The 18,371-nt window shown below is 52.3% G+C and overlaps 1 protein-coding gene across 29 annotated transcripts in view; it reads left to right on the top strand.

The window, feature by feature from the left end:
• The window catches only part of PPP6R2 (protein phosphatase 6 regulatory subunit 2), a 101,370-nt gene that overhangs the window by 67,671 nt on the left and 15,328 nt on the right, over positions 1 to 18,371 (top strand). For 16 of the 29 annotated variants that reach the window (XR_004442418.1, XM_033233463.1, XM_033233448.1 and 13 more), the window contains 6 exons: positions 2,843 to 2,980; positions 4,993 to 5,058; positions 7,828 to 7,940; positions 8,306 to 8,422; positions 11,844 to 11,970; positions 13,088 to 13,240. Coding sequence is in view for 28 of the 29 variants with exons in the window: in XM_033233448.1 (XP_033089339.1) it covers positions 2,843 to 2,980; positions 4,993 to 5,058; positions 7,828 to 7,940; positions 8,306 to 8,422; positions 11,844 to 11,970; positions 13,088 to 13,240 (714 nt within the window). In the remaining variant the exon portion in view is untranslated. The remainder of the gene's footprint in view (positions 1 to 2,842; positions 2,981 to 4,992; positions 5,059 to 7,827; positions 7,941 to 8,305; positions 8,423 to 11,843; positions 11,971 to 13,087; positions 13,241 to 18,371) is intronic. The other 13 variants (XM_033233455.1, XM_033233447.1, XM_033233439.1 and 10 more) reach the window with 1 other exon arrangement.

Below are 18,371 nucleotides of genomic sequence, written 5' to 3'. Positions count from 1 at the left end.
AAAACTAGCCGGGCGAGGTGGCTGGCGCCTGTAGTCCCAGCTACTCGGGAGGCTGAGGCAGGAGAATGGCGTAAACCAGGAGGCAGAGCTTGCAGTGAGCTGAGATCTGGCCACTGCACTCCAGTCCGGGCGACAGAGCGAGACTCCGTCTCAAAAAAAAAAAAAAAAAAAAAAAAAGAGCAGCTGACCAACATGCCAAAAGCCTGTCTTTACTAAAAATATAAAAATTAGCTGGGTGTGATGGCACACGCCTGTAATCCCAGCTACTTGGCGGGGCTGAGACAGGAGAATCACTTGAACCTGAAGGCAGAGGTTGCAGTGAGCCAAGATCGCGCCACTGCACTCCAGCATAGGTGACAGAGTGAGACTCTGTGTCAAAAAAAAAAAAGAAAGGCCGGGCACGGTGGCTTACACCTGTAATCTGTAATGCCAGCACTTTGAGAGGCCAAGGCAGGTGGATCGCAAGGTCAGGAGATCGAGACCATCCTGGCTAACACGGTGAAACCCCGTCTATAGTAAAAATAAAAAAATTAGCTGGGCATGGTGGCGGGCGCCTGTAGTCCCAGCTACTTGGGAGGCTGAGGCAGGAGAATGGCGTGAACCTGGGAGGCGGAGCTTGCAGTGAGCTGAGATCGCACCACTGCACTCCAGCCTGGGGGACAGAGTGAGACTCCGTCTCCAAAAAAAAAAAATCCTTGTATGCTCTGACATGTTTCCTCCAGTGGTGACATTTTCTAAAACACTAGTAGAATATCACAACTAGAATATTGATGTGAATATGTGAATATGATCCATTGATCATTATGGGCTCAAAAAAATAGAGGTTCTTTTTTCTTTTTTTGGAGATAGAATCTCACTCTGTCCCCCAGACTGGAGTGCAGTGGTGCGATCTCGGCCCATTGCAACCTCTGCTTCCTGGGTTCAAGCAATTCTCATGCCTCAGCCTCCCGAGTAGCTGGGATTAACAGGCACCCACCACTACATCTGGCTAATTTTTACATTGTTAGTGGAGACCACGTTGGCCAGGCTGGTCTTGAACTCCTGAGATCAAGTGATCCGCCTGCTTTGACCTCCCACAAGTGCCACGATTACAGGCGTTGAGTCACCACACCCAGCCTAGGGTTATTTTTCTTAAATGTTTGGAAGAATGTATTGGTAAGGCCATTAAACCTTCTCTGTATAGAGAGCCTATTAATTCTAGATTCTGTGGGGTTTGATTATGTTCTGGAATTATTCTGATTTTGTTTCTTGTCAGTTTAGATAAGTGCTTTTTTTAAGAAAATTTCTTGGCCAGGCGCGGTGGCTCAAGCCTGTAATCCCAGCACTTTGGGAGGCCGAGACAGGCGGATCACAAGGTCAGGAGATCGAGACTCACCCTGGCTAATACGGTGAAACCCCGTCTCTACTAAAGAATACAAAAAACTAGCCAGGCGACAAGGCGGGCGCCTGTAGTCCCAGCTACTTGGGAGGCTGAGGCAGGAGAATGGCGTAAACCCGGGAGGCGGAGCTTGCAGTGAGCTGAGATCCGGCCACCGCACTCCAGCCTGGGCGACAGAGCCAGACTCCGTCTCAAAAAAAAAAAAAAAAAAATTTCTTTTCTAAATTTACAAAAACTGGCATAAAATTGTTTCTATTAATTTCTCCTAGTACACCAGATGTGGTGGCTCCTGCCTGTTATCATAGCATTTTGGGAGGCTGAGGTGGGAGGATCACTTGAGCTCAGAAGATGGAGGCTGCAGTGAGCTATGATTGCACCACTGCACTCCAGCCTGAGCGACAGAGTGAGACCCTGTCTCAAAAAAAAAAAAAAACTACAAACCTCTCATCGTAGTTTTTATTTCTGTAGGATCTTTAGTGATGTCCCTTGTTTCATTCTTGATATTGTTATTTGCACCTTCTGTTTTGTCCTTAGTCTTTCTAGAAGTTTAATCATCCTTTCGAAGAGCCATCCTCGTCTCCTCCTCCCCTACCCCCTCCTCCCCCTCCTCTTCCTTCTTCCCCTTCTCTTTTCCCACCTTCCTACTCTCCCTCCTTGTCACAGCACTGGGGAGTGAGACTGAGGCCCTGCAGCCAGGTGGGCCTTCTCTGTGTTCCCGTTGTTTCCAGTGGAGGGCTGGGTCTACCCCAGCCCCCAGCCCAGTAGCCTGAACATAGCAGACACTTATCTCTGTAGGCTGAGTTGAGCTGAATTTGCAGCACGCCCAGCCTTCAACTCTCCACTGTTACCTCAGATCCACCCTCTGAGCAGCTCACTGTGTCTGTGATGGGTGCTGTGCCTCCCTGTGGCCTCACGCTTAGCTGTCTACACTTTGTTGGCACTGGTCATCAGCCAGCCACAGAATGCCTCTTTTTCTTTTCTAAAACCTGAGTCTTCTTTCCCCTTCAGCTGCTCACTGGTTTTGGTCAGCAGCCGGCATCTTGTGCACTCTGTGCTCCCTGGGTGTGTGTTCTAGGCCTGAGGCTGCCAGCAATGGCCATCAGCTCAGCTCAGCTCTGTCTACACCATTCGTTTCTGTTGGAAAAACCCGAACCAGTAGGTATTGAATGGCAGCTTCTCACGCAGCCTGTGGTGCCCCGCCTGGGACAGCTGTGTCCTGTCAGTGCAGAGCCATAGCTGTCCCTGTGCAGCGGCCTCCCCCTACCAGGCCCTCACATACACCACTGCCTGGTAGAATTCTCTGCCTGTCCCTTGAGAGAGCTTTCTTACACTCTTGTCTGGGTCTTTCCATTATTTCTGCTTGATATAATTAACGGTTCAACTTTCCCATGAGAGTTTTTGAAGGAGGAGTCTCATAGTTGTCAGGGTCAGCCCTGCCTGCCTCTCAGGTGTGTGTGATTTCAGGTGATTACATTTTTGAAGAAGAAGGACAAGTTCATCAGCCTGGTGTTGAAGCACATCGGCACCTCAGCGCTTATGGACCTGCTGCTGCGCCTGGTCAGCTGTGTGGAGCCAGCCGGGCTCCGGCAGGAAGTCCTGCATGTGAGTCTGGGAGTCCCCCCAGTTCCCGAGGGCAGGGGTGCTGCAGGAAGCCAGCTGGTTAAGTGCAGAAGCTCAGAGCACCAGGGCGCGTGGCCCTCATCTCTTCACCCAGCGTGCACTTCTCCATGGGGCTGTTAGGGGTTCTTGTCAAGGATTATGGCCTGTACCTTTTCCACTGTTCTGACTCAACTTGCTCAGAAGCGCAGAGCAGAGAGGTCCCTTCTCTCTGCAGTCTGCAGCCTCCTGCTCTGTGAAGAGGCTGAAATGGACTTACCTCGCCTCCTTTTCCCCTGCCAGTGCCCACCCCCGTGGCTTAGAGCAGGAGGTCAGTGAGGTGCTGGCCCTGCGTCCAGGCCTGTGCCTGCCAGGAGAGCCCTGGTGGATGGCAGTTACCTGCAGAGCCCCATTGTTTACCCTGGAGTGTGCATGCGTCTGTTCTGATGGTGTTTAGTCAGTGAGAGCAGGTGCTATCGTTCCCGAAAAGAGGAGGATGCCCCCCAGAGAAGCCCGGGAAATCCATGCCGCACAAACTTCCGCTCACTGTTCGGCCAGCTTTGTTTGTGGTGAGATTTAAAATAGAGTAGAGGCCGGGTGCGGTGGCTCTCACCTGTCATCCCAGCACTTTGGGAGGCAGAGGTGGGCGGGTCATGAGGTCAGGAGATGGAGACCATCCTGGCCAAGATGGTGAAACCCCGTGCCTACTAAAAATACAAAAAATTAGCCGGGCGAGGTGGCGGCGCCTGTAGTCCCAGCTACTTGGGAGGCTGAGGCAGGAGAATGGCGGGAACCCAGGAGGCGGAGCTTGCAGTGAGCTGAGATCCGGCCACTGCACTCCAGCCTGGGTGACAGGGCGAGACTCCGTCTCAAAAAAATAAATAAATAAATAAAATACAATAGAGTAAACTGTGAGGCCCTGTGCCGGTTTCCCAGCTCCTAGAGTCTGGACTCGTCCAGGTGCTCACTCGCACGCCGAGGTCAGTAGCTTCCTCAGGGAGCAGCTTCTCACTGGGAGTGACCGACCGTCACCCACCTTTGCACAGTGGACTCAGGGTCAGCCCTCGCGGTGGCCACAGCTGTCCGTGGGGAGCCTGCAGAGCTGTACATCAGGCAGCCTTGAGCTGCTCTGCTGGATTCACTTCACAAAGGAGCCACGTGGGGATAGGTCATCCCATTCTGGGATAAGGAATTCAGGGCGCAGCAGTGCGGTGTGGGAGCCAGGTGTGGCCCAGACCTGCCAGACCCCGGCACTCACACTGGCCCCGTTGCCCTGGAGCCTGGCCCCGCAGTGTCCCGCGGCCGCGCCAGGGTTGACTCGTCCTCGTCCTGGGAAGGCCCCGGTGCTGCAGGGAACGGCGGAGGCTTCTGGCTTCAGCATCCAGCAGGTTCCTGAGCTGTGGCCCGTGTGGCTCATTTGCACCCTGGTCCTTAGAGGGAGATCCTGCAGACAGAGCTTACAGGGGCACCGTTAGGACAGAGGGATGTTGCTCACCCCTTACTATCTTTCCAGCTACTTCCAGGACCTCCCAGAACTCACTCATTGTGTGTTATTTGTGTTCTTGCTGGGTCTGGGACGTGTCAGGCGGAGTCTCTATTCTAGAAAACGGGTGCAGGCCGGGCGCGGTGGCTCAAGCCTGTAATCCCAGCACTTTGGGAGGCCGAGACGGGCGGATCACGAGGTCAGGAGATCGAGACCATCCTGGCTAACACGGTGAAACCCCGTCTCTACTAAAAAAAAAAATACAAAAAACTAGCCGGGTGAGGTGGCGGGCGCCTGTAGTCCCAGCTACTCGGGAGGCTGAGGCAGAGAATGGCGTAAAAACCCGGAGGCGGAGCTTGCAGTGAGCTGAGATCCGGCCACTGCACTCCAGCCCGGGCGACAGAGCCAGACTCCGTCTCAAAAAAAAAAAAAAAAAAAAAAGAAAACGGGTGCAGTGCTGCACTGAAGGGGAAAGGTTCCTGCTGTTTACTTAGACTTGAGCAGCGACACTGAAAGGCCTCTTTTTCTCTTTCAGTGGCTGAAGGAAGAGAAAGTCATCCAGAGGCTTGTGGAGTTGATCCACCCGAGCCAGGATGAAGATGTGAGTGTGCTGCTTACCAAGCTTCGTGCATGCTAGCCCAGGCCTGTGGCTGCTGGACCACCCACTGCTGCAGGCCAAGGGAGCGAGGAAGGGGCAAGTCATCCCTTTCCTAAGATGAGGATCCATTGGGTACTTTTCTGTCTTTAATCAAGCACTGACTTCTAGGCTGTTTTTTTTTTTTTTTTTTTTTTGAGGTGGAGTTTCGCTCTTGTTGCCCAGGCTGGAGTGCAGTGGTGCGATCTCGGCTCACTGCAGCCTCCGCCTCTCGGGTTCAAGCGATTCTCCTGCTCACCCAGGCAGGTGAGCCACCACACCTGGCCTCTAGGCTGTTTTCTTGTTGTTTAAATAGAGATGGGGTCTCACTACATTGCTCAGGCTGTTCTCAAACATCTGGGCTCAAGTGATCCTCCTACCGCAGCCTCCTAAAGTGCCATGGTTACAGGAGTGAGCCACCATGCCTGGCCTAGGCTTTTTTTCCTTAACTGAAAAATAATATATGTGTATTATAAAAACAATTCTAGGACGGGCGTGGTGGCTCATGCCTGTAATTCCAGCACTTTGGGAGGCTGAGGCAGGCTGATCACTTGAGGTCATGAGTTTTGAGACCAGCCTGGCCAACATGGCGAAACCCTGTCTCTACTAAAAATTAGCCAGGTGTAGTGGAGGGTGCCTATAATCCCAGCCACTCAGGAGGCTGAGGCACGAGAATCACTCGAACCAGGGAAGGGGAGCTTGCAGTGAGTCGAGATCGCACCGCTGCACTCCAGCCTGGGCGACAGCGAGATTCTGTCTCAACAAACAAACAAACAAAAGAACAATTCTAATAGAATTGTATTGGTCGTCTGTGACTGAATAGCAAATTACCCTGAAACATAGTTGCTTATGGCAAGTATTTTTACCTGTAGCAGTATCAGTTTCTGTGGATCAGGCATCTGAATGTGGCTTAGTGGCTCTTCTGCTCATTCTCTCACAAAGTGCAGTCATCTCAGAGCGCCCCTGGGGTAGAGGCCAGCTCCGTGGTCACAGATGGCTCAGCAGCATCCAGTTCCTCAGGGCTGTGGGCCGAGGCCACCCTCGTCATTGCACCAATGGGCCTCTCCACAGGGCAGCACATGACGTGGAGCTGAGCTTTCCCCTCACTCTTACTGGATTTGGCTCTTTAGAGCTGGGTGGCTGGGTCCAGCCCACACTGAAAGAGATGGGGGCTGTAGGGGCGTGAACTCCAGGAGGGGATTGTTAGGGGCCCCCAGAAGCCACCCACCCTGGAAGCACCTAAGGTGACAATGGGGCTCCCGGTGGTGACCCCTGTTGAGAGTTTGGGGTATAACCCAGCAGACCTTTTCCTAGCATTACACGTATCTATCTGTACATACAACCACGCGTCCTTGGCTGACTCGTGTCTGAGGCCATCACCGCTGCCTGGCCAGTCACCCTACTTGGTTCTCCATCAGCCCACAGGGCTGATCAGACAGATGGGAGAGGCCACGCTGGCGTCTGTAGGAAGCAAGGAGACCACCCTGCCTGAGAACCAGAGTCCACCCATGCATGTGGGTGTTGTGGGCTGATGGCCTGTCCTGGGTCCCAAAGGCAGACCTCAGAGCTAATCTGGCTGCTTTCTTTTCTCCCTAAAATACTCCTGTGAGTATTTGCTTCCCCTCAGTCTTCCCACAGCATGTGAACCAGTGCTGCAAGGAGTCAGGGGTTGTGTGTCTCTCTGAATCACATTGTCTTCCCTAGAGAACAACCCCTGCATTGTCAGCAGGCGCAGGTTCCCATCAGGGATTGTGTCTTAATGTATCCCTAGAAAAGTTGAGTCCTCTGTTTTCTTGGTAGCAACTTCCCTGTTTTCATCACCTTACAGGACTCATTCTGAATAACAGCAGCTACTTATTACCACATTTAAAATACAGTATCAATAACATGGCCACATATTCAGTATATTTCAAAACGTGGATCACAGGTATAGCCCAGTATCTGCATTGCATATCTGACCATTATTAGCCCTGTTTTGAATTCCTAAAGATAGTTCAATGCAGCTTAAAAAAAAGAAAAATCTAACCAGATCTACATTTTGACGACAGAAAAGGCATACTCGGGCTTCTTTGAAATGAAGCTGTTGTCTGGAATGTAGAAAACTGATTTAGAGAAAGTCCCACGCCTTTTTTTTTTTTTTGGAGACGGAGTCTTGCTCTGTCGCCCAGGTTGAAGTGTAGTGATGCGATCTCGGCTCATTGCAGGCTCCACCTCCTGGGTTCACGCCATTCTCCTGCCTCAGCCTCCTGAGTAGCTGGGACTACAGGCGCCCGCCACCACGCCCGGCTAATTTTTTGTATTTTTAGTAGAGATGGCATTTCACTGTGTTAGCCAGGATGGTCTTGATCTCCTGACCTGATGATCTGCCCGCCTCGGCCTCCCAAAGTGCTGGGATTACAGGCCAGAGCCATTGTGCCTGGGCAAAAGTCCCACATCTGAAAGAAAGAGAAAGAGAGAGAGAGAGAGAGGAAGAGAGAGAGAGAGAGAGAGAGAGAGAGAGAGAGAGAGAGAAGAGAGGAGAGGAGAGAGAGAGAGAGAGAGAGAGAGAGAGAAAGAAAGAGAAAGAAAGAAAGAAAAAGAAAGAAAGAATTTGAACATGACGATGATATTGAATAACAACAGAAGTCTAGCATCTGCTAGAGAAGCAGGAGGACTCGTGCCCTGTGTGCCCACCAGGGCTGGTCCTGCTGTTTCTTCTCCATACTGAGGGGCTCTGTGTTTCCCTTGTCTTTTCAGAGGCAGTCAAATGCTTCTCAGACTCTCTGTGACATAGTTAGGCTGGGCAGAGACCAGGGCAGTCAGCTGCAAGAGGCTCTGGAGCCAGACCCCCTCCTCACAGCGCTGGAGTCGTGAGTGCTGGTGGGCCGTGGTGCTGGTGGGCCTCCCTTTCTGGGTCATGGGGACATCTCTGAGCCTTGCTCTGAGCACCAGGACATGCTGCCACCTCCTCTGATTCACATTCGAATGAACCCCAGGTTCAGAGCCCATGTTAACTTGGGGCCTATTTCCAGAGGGAGGGGTCTCCAGAGGAGTCACCTGGCGGGTCTAGAGAGTGGGCCAGCAGCAGCAGGAGTGTCCTGAGGACCCTGGCGCCTGGCCTTGAGCCTGAGCAGGTTTAGGGTTTTTCTGGGGTCCTCCACGGGGAGCAAGGAGCATCCTTGCATCCTTTGTGTGTGTGTTGCTCTGCCAGGCAGTGACCTCTGTGTGTGTCCAGCAGGCAGGACTGTGTGGAGCAGCTTCTGAAGAACATGTTTGATGGAGACCGGACAGAGAGTTGCCTCGTCAGCGGGACTCAGGTGTTACTCACCTTGCTGGAAACCAGGCGGGTTGGGTGAGTCTCAGGAGGAGAAATCGTATGGAGCTGAACTTGGTGCTTCGGTGACTGGCAGCCCACATGAGCAGTCTGGATTATGTCATTTGTGTTTTTAATTTTTGATTATGCAAGTAATAACACAGATAGATTTCCCTTGTTGAAGGCTTGACTTTATGGCTGCGGCCAAGTCCCCTTGGACCCTCATCATCACTGGTGCTCCCTCTCCAGCCTGAAGCTGCTCGTCGTGGCCAGTTGGCGATGCATATGTCGACATGTGTGGAACAGGTGTGGTTGGCAGGTTTTCCCCAAGGACTATTCTGACAGGTCCCCACAGCTCCTGTGTGTGTGTGTGTGTGTGTGTGTGTGTGTGTGTGTGTGTGGCAGGGTTTCCACTGTGACGCACAGTTATGTATATATGTGTTTATCTCCCAGGCAGACACTGGCCCTCACAGGGTGGGGCTGTGGCATTAGCACTTGGTTCCCAGGCGACTGTCCTCCATTGCACTTTCTCATTCATCAGGTGTCATTTCTGTACCCACCGTGCAGTAACACAGGCCCGAGGAGTCAGAGAACTGAGACACAGCCCCTTCCCTTTAATTGCTCCCATCTGGCACAGGAGGCCAGCGTGTGGACAGCAGGGTGATGCAGAGTGGCGAGTGCCATAGACATGCACCCTGTGCCTCAGGGCTCACGAGAAGGGACCCACATGGGGCTGGTGGGTGGAGCCTAGCAGTCAGGGATGTTTTCCCCGAGAGGCCGCATCTGGCAGAGACAGCACCTGGGATGAGGCAGTGAGGGGGTCCCAGTGTGGACACAAGCGTGGGGCAATACACGCAGAGGAGAGTGGAGCTTGCTTGGAGGAGCTCCTTTGCTGTGACCCCACACCGCTCTCCCCAGTTGCCGCTGTTGGAGGCCTGCTGAGGCACGACAGTGAATAAACAGAGACGGGAGTCAGCAGCAGAAGTGAGTTCAGGTGAAAGTTGAATTTGTTTGAGGATATAGGTGCTGGACACCCTTCTCTGACCCCAGGTAGAAATTTCAGGAAGTGTTTGAAACTGTTTCTCTGGATCACAGTGTGGCCTAGAAGGCCCTCAGGTCATGGAAGGCTGGGCACTGCCAAAGCCGTTCAAGCAGTTGAAACTCCGAGGAGGACGTCCATGAGGCGCACATGGAAAGACAGTCGAGTGGAGAGTCTGTGAGGGAGGCACTGGGACAGGGGGGTGTGGCTGGCCTGCCAGATGCCCAGGAGATCCTATGGGTATGTCTCGAAAGGGCCATATCAGTGTTCTCTGGGCACTTCCCCTCCTGGCCTGCCCCTGGCCCTTGAACCCCATCTGTGGATTCAGGTTCCCCACGTGCCAGCGGGAACCTGGTATCTCCAGGACATTTCCGTCGTCTCCGTTCCATCACATGCGACGATGTCTAACTCTCCCAAGATGACTGTAGCTCCCTTATTTCCGCATTCTGGGGAGAATGTAATTCAGCCCCCAACACTGATAGCCTGTGCTTTTTTATTTTTATTTTATTTTATTTTATTTTTTTATTTTATTTTTTTTTTTTTGAGACGGAGTCTCGCTCTGTAGCCCAGGCTGGAGTGCAGTGGCCGGATCTCAGCTCACTGCAAGCTCCGCCTCCCGGGTTCACGCCATTCTCCCGCCTCAGCCTCCGGAGTAGCTGGGACTACAGGCGCCCGCCACCTCGCCCGGCTAGTTTTTTGTATTTTTAGTAGAGACGGGGTTTCACCACGTTAGCCAGGATGGTCTCGATCTCCTGACCTCGTGATCCACCCGTCTCGGCCTCCCAAAGTGCTGGGATTACAGGCTTGAGCCACCACGCCTGGCCTAGCCTGTGCTTTTTTAAAGTGAAAGAAAAAGGAACAATAAGAAAATGACAAGAAATTGACTTAACCCTGGTAGTGAGGTTGTTAGGACTGTCTCTGTCTCTCTGTGTCTCTCTCTCTCGTACTACCTAATACTTATTTGTTAGTTTATTAACCAAAAATAGTGTTAAAATGTTACCGTTTTTCTCTAGTTAGGCAAGTGGAATATTGATATTTTAATCTTCATAAACCCAGGAAAGCTGAGCCACTTCTGAGGCCCAGGCTCAACCCTACATGTGATGGAGGGGACTGTGTAAAAATCAGGAAAACAGAGATAAGCCAGCTGTTTCTCTTTGATTCTTGTGCTGATGATGATGATGATTTTCGGATGGTGTCTTGCTCTGTCACCCAGGTGGGAGTGTGGTGGCACGATCATATCTCAGTGCGGCCTCAGAGTCCTGAGCTCAAGCCATCCTCCCGCCTGTCCCTTGCAAAGTGCTGGGATTATAGGTGTGAGCCACTGCACCTCGCTCTCTGATTTTTAAAATTATTTTGCTTTTTACTTTAAAAAATAAGTGATTATGTATTATTTTTACAACTGGAAAGAGTGTTGAAATAAATATCTCAGAAGACTTGCTTGAAAACACCACAGGGGCTGGGCATGGTGGCTCACACTTGTAATCCCAGCACTTTGGGAGGCCAAGGTGGGCGATCACCTGAGATCAGGTGATCGAGACCAGTCTGGCCAACATGGCGAAATCTTGTCTCTACTAAAAATACACAAATTAGCCGGGTGTGGTGGTCCATGCCTGTAGTCCCAGCTACTCGGGAGGCTGAGGCAGGAGAATCGCTTGAACCCAAGAGGTGGAGGTTGCAGTGAACTGAGATCGCACCATTGCACTCCAGCCTGGGCGATGGAGTGAGACTCCAGCAAAAAGGAAAAAAAAAAAAAAGGTCCACACAGGAACAGTGTGAAAGATACAGGGATAGCAGTGAAGATTTTCTTTTTTTTTTTTTTGAGACGGAGTCTCGCTCTGTCGCCCGGGCTGGAGTGCAGTGGCCGGATCTCAGCTCACTGCAAGCTCCGCCTTCCGGGTCCACGCCCTTCTCCTGCCTCAGCCTCCCGAGTAGCTGGGACTACAGGCGCCCGCCACCACGCCCGGCTAGTTTTTTGTATTTTTTAGTAGAGACGGGGTTTCACAGTGTTAGCCAGGATGGTCTCGATCTCCTGACCTCGTGATCCGCCCGTCTCGGCCTCCCAAAGTGCTGGGATTACAGGCTTGAGCCACCGCGCCCGGCACAGTAAAGGTTTTCAAAGCAGGAGGACGGAGCAGCACCCCCACTGGTGCTGGGGGCAATGAGTCCTGCGTCACTTCCCCTGCCTCCATATTCTCGGATGTCACAAGCAAACATCTTCCTGAGGGTCTTTAGTGCCTTTCTCTTCTACCTGTACCAGTCACCAGATCACGTGTGGAGACCTTGGGTAGCTGCATTCCTCTCGGATTTATTTTTGGGAAAGTTAAGAGGGCTCTTCCTGGAAGAAGAGGGTACACTGAGTTGCTGGTGAGGTTGGACAGGGCCCTGGTGTCCCCGGTCTCCATCTGCTTTCCTCATCCACAGGACAGAGGGCTTGGTGGACTCCTTTTCTCAGGGACTGGAAAGGTCATACACTGTCAGCAGCAGTGTACTACACGGCATCGAGCCTCGGCTGAAGGACTTCCACCAGCTCCTGCTCAACCCGCCCAAGGTAAATGGCCGTGGCGACTGCTGAGTGCCTTTGGAGGCGTCGCAGGGGAGGTTGATTTGCAGGGAGGAGAACCCACAGCTTGTCCCATAGGAAGCAGAGTGTGGAGTGAATGTGTTCTAAGACAGCCGTTCCCACACCCCCACTTGAGAAGCACCGGGTAGGTGCCAAAACACATTTTCAGGACTGCTCTCCCAGATCTGCAAATGCTCTTCTCTGCCTCTGCAACTGACCTGGAGGTCACCATAGGCCTGGCCTCCAAGTTGAGGGCACCTAGCTAAGGGATGCTCGGCTCCTGAGAGAGGGGACCAGGGGGTGGCAGGGAAGGGGCTCCTGAGAGAGGGGACCAGGGGGTGGCAGGGGAGGCCCTTTGCCCCGCTCAGCAGCACTGGGCAGTGCGTGGGTCATGTTGAGGAGGGTGAAGCACACAAAGGCTCCTCCTGGCTCAGACTGCCAGCCAGGCGACTGCCCATCCCGTCTCACCCTCCCCAGACACAACCCTCCCGCCCCGCTGCGTAGCGCCCTCCTTACCTATAGCTCAGTTCCTCTCACTCGCCACCTTGGTAAGATCCACCTGCCCCACTGGCGAGCCCTGGGGGGCTGGGATTCTGTTTTGTCAGCCTGGAGCCTTCAGTGAAGAGAAGGCAGACGCATTATGCTGAGTGTGGGGGATCAGAAAAGACCTGCGGCCCATCTGAGGAGGCATTTCCGTCCGTCTCCCCAAAGTGTGTTCATGGGACACTTGTGAACTTGGTGTTCTGAGGTCGTGTCCGCAGAGGGAGCCCCACTGGGCATCCTCAGCGAGGCATCATGCCGAGGGCTCTGGCCTCAGACTGGTGCCACTGGCCCCATCTTGGACATCTCACCCACTGAGGTGCACGGCTCTCTGGCCCCACAGGCTCAGACTGGAGTGCCCGTGAGCATCCTGGGAGCACTCTCGGAGGCCCTGAGGGGAGCAGCAGCCTCTTCACCCCACTGATCCCTTCATTTCTTCTGGCAGACAGCCCTCCCTGAGGAACCCCCACCATGTACCTCACCACCCTAGGCTGGGTCCCAGAGACTCCAGCAGTGGCCTCATTGCTCACAGGGCCTAACTGCGTGGTGCCTTCTGTGTTTGCAGAAGAAAGCGATCCTGACCACCATTGGTGTGCTGGAGGAGCCCCTGGGGAATGCCCGTCTGCATGGCGCCCGCCTCATGGCAGCACTGCTGCACACAAACACACCCAGCATCAACCAGGAGCTCTGCCGGCTCAACACCATGGACTTACTGCTGGTAAGTGGGCCCCTTAGCCCCGCTGCGTGTCTGTGAGCGTGCCGGGCCCGGCTGTGGACTTGTCGGGAGCCGCAGAGTGGGGCCCCAGCATTTGGACAAAGCTCTGCCAAGGGGAGGTTCCAGTCCCAAGTCCCAAGGCTGGACCACAGGTCTCTGGTGGGGCACAGAGCAACAGTGAGGTGTGTCTCAGCTGCAGGCTCACGGGAAGTGACAGGTCTACTGTAGAATTGCCCTGAAAGCAGAAGGCGGATTGCTAGCCCTGTTTGACGGAATGGAGTGACATGTCTACATCCTTTCTCATGTTCTGACTGGTGGTTATTAAGTATCAAATGTGCTCGAAGAGAAGCTTCCATCTTCCACAATCGAAGGTCAACCTGGCAGTTTTTGTCAAAGGCAGCGGGCAGTGCTTCTCCATCCTGCAGACGGCTTGCATGATGCTCCAGGTGTCTGGGGAGAGGAAAGGGCAGGCGGTGCTGGCGGGCAGTGCCAGTGAGCAGCCCTGGCTGTGGGCAGCAGGCTCCTCTGCAGAGAGCACGGGGCTGCTCCCCTGAGGGCGAGGGGCACTGCCCTAGTGGGTCCTGTCGGCAGACACAGCCTCCCCTCTTCTGCCTGGCTCTGGGGCTCTGCTGGAATCTCCCTGCAGTCTTAGTCCCAGGATGAGCCGGCCTCAGAATTGGGCTGAAAGTGCTGTCTGGCTCAGAAGTTCTGTCAGCATGTAGAAGTTCTGGGGCACTGCTTTGGCTGTGAGATCCCAGGCTGCTTCAGGGAAGCAATCACAAAAGGACCTACTGTCCTTTTCCCTCTTTTTTTTTTTTTTTTTTGACACAGTCTCGCTCTACCGCCAGGCTGGAGTGCAGTGGCGCGACCTCGGCTCACTGCAATCTCTGCCTTCTGGGTTCACACGATTTTCCTGCCTCAGCCTCCGGACTAGCTGGGATTACAGGCATGCGCCACCACGCCCAGCTAATTTTTTTTGTATTTTTAGTAGAGACGGGGTTTCACCATGTTGGCCAAGATGGTCTCGAACTCCTGACCTCATGAGCCACCCACCTTGGCCTCCCGAAGTGCTGGGATTACAGGCATGAGCCACTGTGCCTGGCCCCTTCTCCCTCTTTAAAAGAATTCTCTCTTCCACTTTCTTCCTGTCTTTTATGTTTACTGTGGTAAAATATCATAACATAAACTTGGCTGTTTTAACTATTTTAAGGTGTGTAACTCAGTGCATTCACCATCTTGTACAGCCATTACCATTATCCATATCTAGAAGTTTTTCATTTTTCCACACAGAAACTCTCTCTCTGTTAAACACTAACTCCCCATTCATTCTCCCTCTCCACAGCCTCTGGCAAACCACCTTTCTCTTTGTCTCTGACTTTGACTGTTCCAGGTGTAGTTTATGAGTGGAATCATAAAGTATTATCTTTTTGTGACTGACTGACTTCACTTAGCATTATGTGCCCAAGGCTCATTCAGTATTGTAGTGTATGTCCAAATGTCCTTCCTTTTTTTTTTTTTTTTTTTTTTTTTGAGACGGAGTCTCGCTCTGCCGCCCAGGCTGGAGTGCAGTGGCCGATCTCAGCTCACTGCAAGCTCCGCCTCCTGGGTTCACGCCATTCTCCTGCCTCAGCCTCCCACGTAGCTGGGACTACAGGCACCCGCCATATCGCCCGGCTAGTTTTTTGTATTTTTAGTAGAGACGGGGTTTCACCGTGTTAGCCAGGATGGACTCGATCTCCTGACCTCGTGATCCGCCCGTCTCGGCCTCCCAAAGTGCTGGGATTACAGGCTTGAGCCACCGCGCCCGGCTGTCCTTCCTTTTTAAGGTTGAATAATTACTGTGGGGGGCCACGTTCTGTCCATGCATCCGTCAGTGGGCAGCTGGGTTGCTTCCAGCCTTGGCTGCTGAGAATAAGGCTGCTGTATATGTGGGTGTACAAATACTTGTTTGAGTCCTTACTTTCAGTTCTTTTGGATAAATACCTACGAAGCCAGGTCATGTGACAATTCCATGGTTAATTTTTGAGGCCAGACCTTTCCACAGTGGCTGCACCATTTTATCCTCCTGTCAGCAAAGCCTCCCCTTTCTCCACATCCTCACCCTGATCCCGTTGACACTTGTCTTCCTTCTTCTGGTGATAGTCATCTGATGTGGATGTGGAACGGTGTCTCCGTGTGGTGCATGTGGAATGGTGTCTCCGTGTGGCTGATGCTCGTCATCTGATGTGGATGTGAAACGGTGTCTCCGTGTGGTGCGTGTGGAACGGTGTCTCCGTGTGACTGATGCTCGTCATCTGATGTGCGTGTGGAACGGTGTCTCCGTGTGGTGCATGTGGAATGGTGTCTCCGTGTGGCTGATGCTCGTCATCTGATGTGGATGTGAAACGGTGTCTCCGTGTGGTGCGTGTGGAACGGTGTCTCCGTGTGGCTGATGCTCGTCATCTGATGCGCGTGTGGAACGGTGTCTCCGTGTGGTGCGTGTGGAGCGGTGTCTCCGTGTGGCTGATGCTCGTCATCTGATGCGCGTGTGGAACGGTGTCTCCGTGTGGTGCGTGTGGAGCGGTGTCTCCGTGTGGCTGATGCTTGTCATCTCGTGCGTGTGGAACGGTGTCCTCCGCTGTGCTGATGCTTCGTCATCTGATGTGCGTGTGGAACGGTGTCTCCGTGTGGTGCATGGGAACGGTGTCCTCCGTGTGGTGTCGTGGTGTAACGTGTCTCCGTGTGGTGCGTGTGGAACGGTGTCTCCGTGTGGTGCGTGTGGAGCGGTGTCTCCGTGTGGCTGATGCTCGTCATCTGATGTGCGTGTGGAACGGTGTCTCCGTGTGGTGCGTGTGGAACGGTGTCTCCGTGTGGTGCGTGTGGAACGGTGTCTCCGTGTGGTGCGTGTGGAACGGTGTCTCCGTGTGGTGCGTGTGGAACGGTGTCTCCGTGTGGTGCGTGTGGAACGGTGTCTCTGTGTGATGAGTGATGTTGTACGTCTTCTGCTCGTTGGCCATGTGAATAGCTTTATTGGAGAAATGTGTATTCAACCTTCCTTTGACCATTTTTTTTTTTTTGAGACGGAGTCTCGCTCTGTCGCCCAGGCTGGAGTGCAGTGGCCGGATCTCAGCTCACTGCAAGCTCCGCCTCCCGGGTTTACGCCATTCTCCTGCCTCAGCCTCCCGAGTAGCTGGGACTACAGGCGCCCGCCACCTCGCCCGGCTAGTTTTTGTATTTTTAGTAGAGACGGGGTTTCACCGTGTTAGCCAGGATGGTCTCGATCTCCTGACCTCGTGATCCGCCCGTCTCGGCCTCCCAAAGTGCTGGGATTACAGGCTTGAGCCACCGCGCCCGGCCCTTTGACCATTTTTGAATTGAGTTTTTTTGTTTTGTTTTGTTTTTTAGTTTTAGAAGTTCTTTACATATCCTGGATATTAATCCTTTATCAGATATATACAAATATTTTCTTTGGATTATCTTTTTACATTAAAAAAATTGTTTTAGACATAGGGTCTTTGCAGTACAGTGATCGTAGCTCCCTGTAACCTTGAACTCTGGGTTCAAGTGATCCTCCCACGTCAGCCTCCTGAGTAGCTAGAACTGCAGGCGTGCGTCACCACATCCAGCTAATTTTTATATTTTTTGTAGAGATGGGGTCTCACTATGTTGATCAGGCTGTTTTTGAACTCCTGACTTCAAAGTGCTGGAATTAATAGGCGTGAGCCACCAGCCACCTGCCTTTACTCCTTTGACACACAAGTTTTAAATTTTGATGAAATCCAATTTTCTTTTTTTCTTTGTTGCCTGTGCTTTCGGTGTCATATCTAAAAACGTCGTTTACAAATCAGCACCATGAAACTTTTCTTCTGTGCTTCCTTAGAAAAGTTTTATGTTTTCTCTCTGATGTTTAGGTCTTTGAGCCATTTTGAATTAATTTTTGTATCTGGTGTAAGATAAGGGTCCAGCTTCATTCTTTTACGTGGGGTTATCCAGTTTTCCCAGCACTTGTTGAAAAGACTGTCCTAGGCCAGGCACGGTGGCTCACGCCTATAATCTCAGCACTTTGGGAGGCCAAGGCAGGCAGATCACCTGAGGTCAGGAGTTCGTGACCAGCCTGGCCAACATGGCACAACTCGGTCTCTACAAAAAATATAAAAATTAGCCAGGCGTGATGGTGGTGCCTGTAATCCCAACTACTTGGGAGGCTGAGGCAGGAGAATCACTTGAACCCAGGAGGCAGAGGTTTCAGTGAGCCGAGATCGCGCCAGTGCACTCTAGCCTGGGTGACAGAGTAAGATTCCGTTTCAAAAAAAAAGAAACACTGTCCTTTCCCCCATGAATGCTCTTGGCCTAATTGTTATAAAAACCAGCTGGCTGGCCGGGCGCGGTGGCTCACGCCTGTAATCCCAGCACTTTGGGAGGCTGAGGCAGGTGGATCATGAGGTCAGGAGATCGAGACCATCCTGTAATGTGGTGAAACCTCATCTCTACTAAAAATACAAAAAAGGTAGCCAGAGGTGGTGATGGGCGCCTGTAGTCCCAGCTACTCGGGAGGCTGAGGCGGGAGAATGGCGTGAACCGGGGAGGCGGAGCTCGCAGTGAGCTGAGATTGCGCCACTGCACTCCAGCCTGGGCGACAGAGCGAGACTCCATCTCAAAAAAAAAAAAAAAAAAAAAAACCAGCTGGCCGTGTGTGCAATGGTTTCTTTCTGGGCTCTGTCCATATGTCTGTCCTTATGCCAGTGCCACACTATTTTGGTGACTGTAGCTTTGTAGTAAGTGATAAGTGTGAGTTTTCCAACTTTGTTCTTTTTCAAGATTGTTTTGGCTATTTAAAGTCATCCCTTGAGATTCTGTATGAATTTGGGGATGGGTTTTTCGATTTTCGCAAAAATGCTGTTGAGATTTTGGGAGGGATTGCATTGAATTCATAGATCACTTTGGGTAATACTGTCTTCTTAACAATATTAAGTCTTCAATCCGTGAACACAGATATCTTCCTATTTATTTATTTATTTATATTTTTGAGACAGAATCTCACTCTGTTGCCCAGGCTGGAGTGCAGTGATGCAATCTCGACTCATCGCAACCTCCGCCTCCTGGGTTCAAACAAGTCTCTTGCCTCAGCCTCCCGAGTAGCTGGGACTACAGGCGC

The sequence above is a fragment of the Trachypithecus francoisi genome, unplaced genomic scaffold (assembly GCF_009764315.1).
Source record: "Trachypithecus francoisi isolate TF-2019V2 unplaced genomic scaffold, Tfra_2.0 Lachesis_group14, whole genome shotgun sequence".
Classification (NCBI taxonomy): Eukaryota; Metazoa; Chordata; class Mammalia; order Primates; family Cercopithecidae; genus Trachypithecus; species Trachypithecus francoisi.
This window is presented reverse-complemented; position numbering and strand designations above follow the sequence as displayed.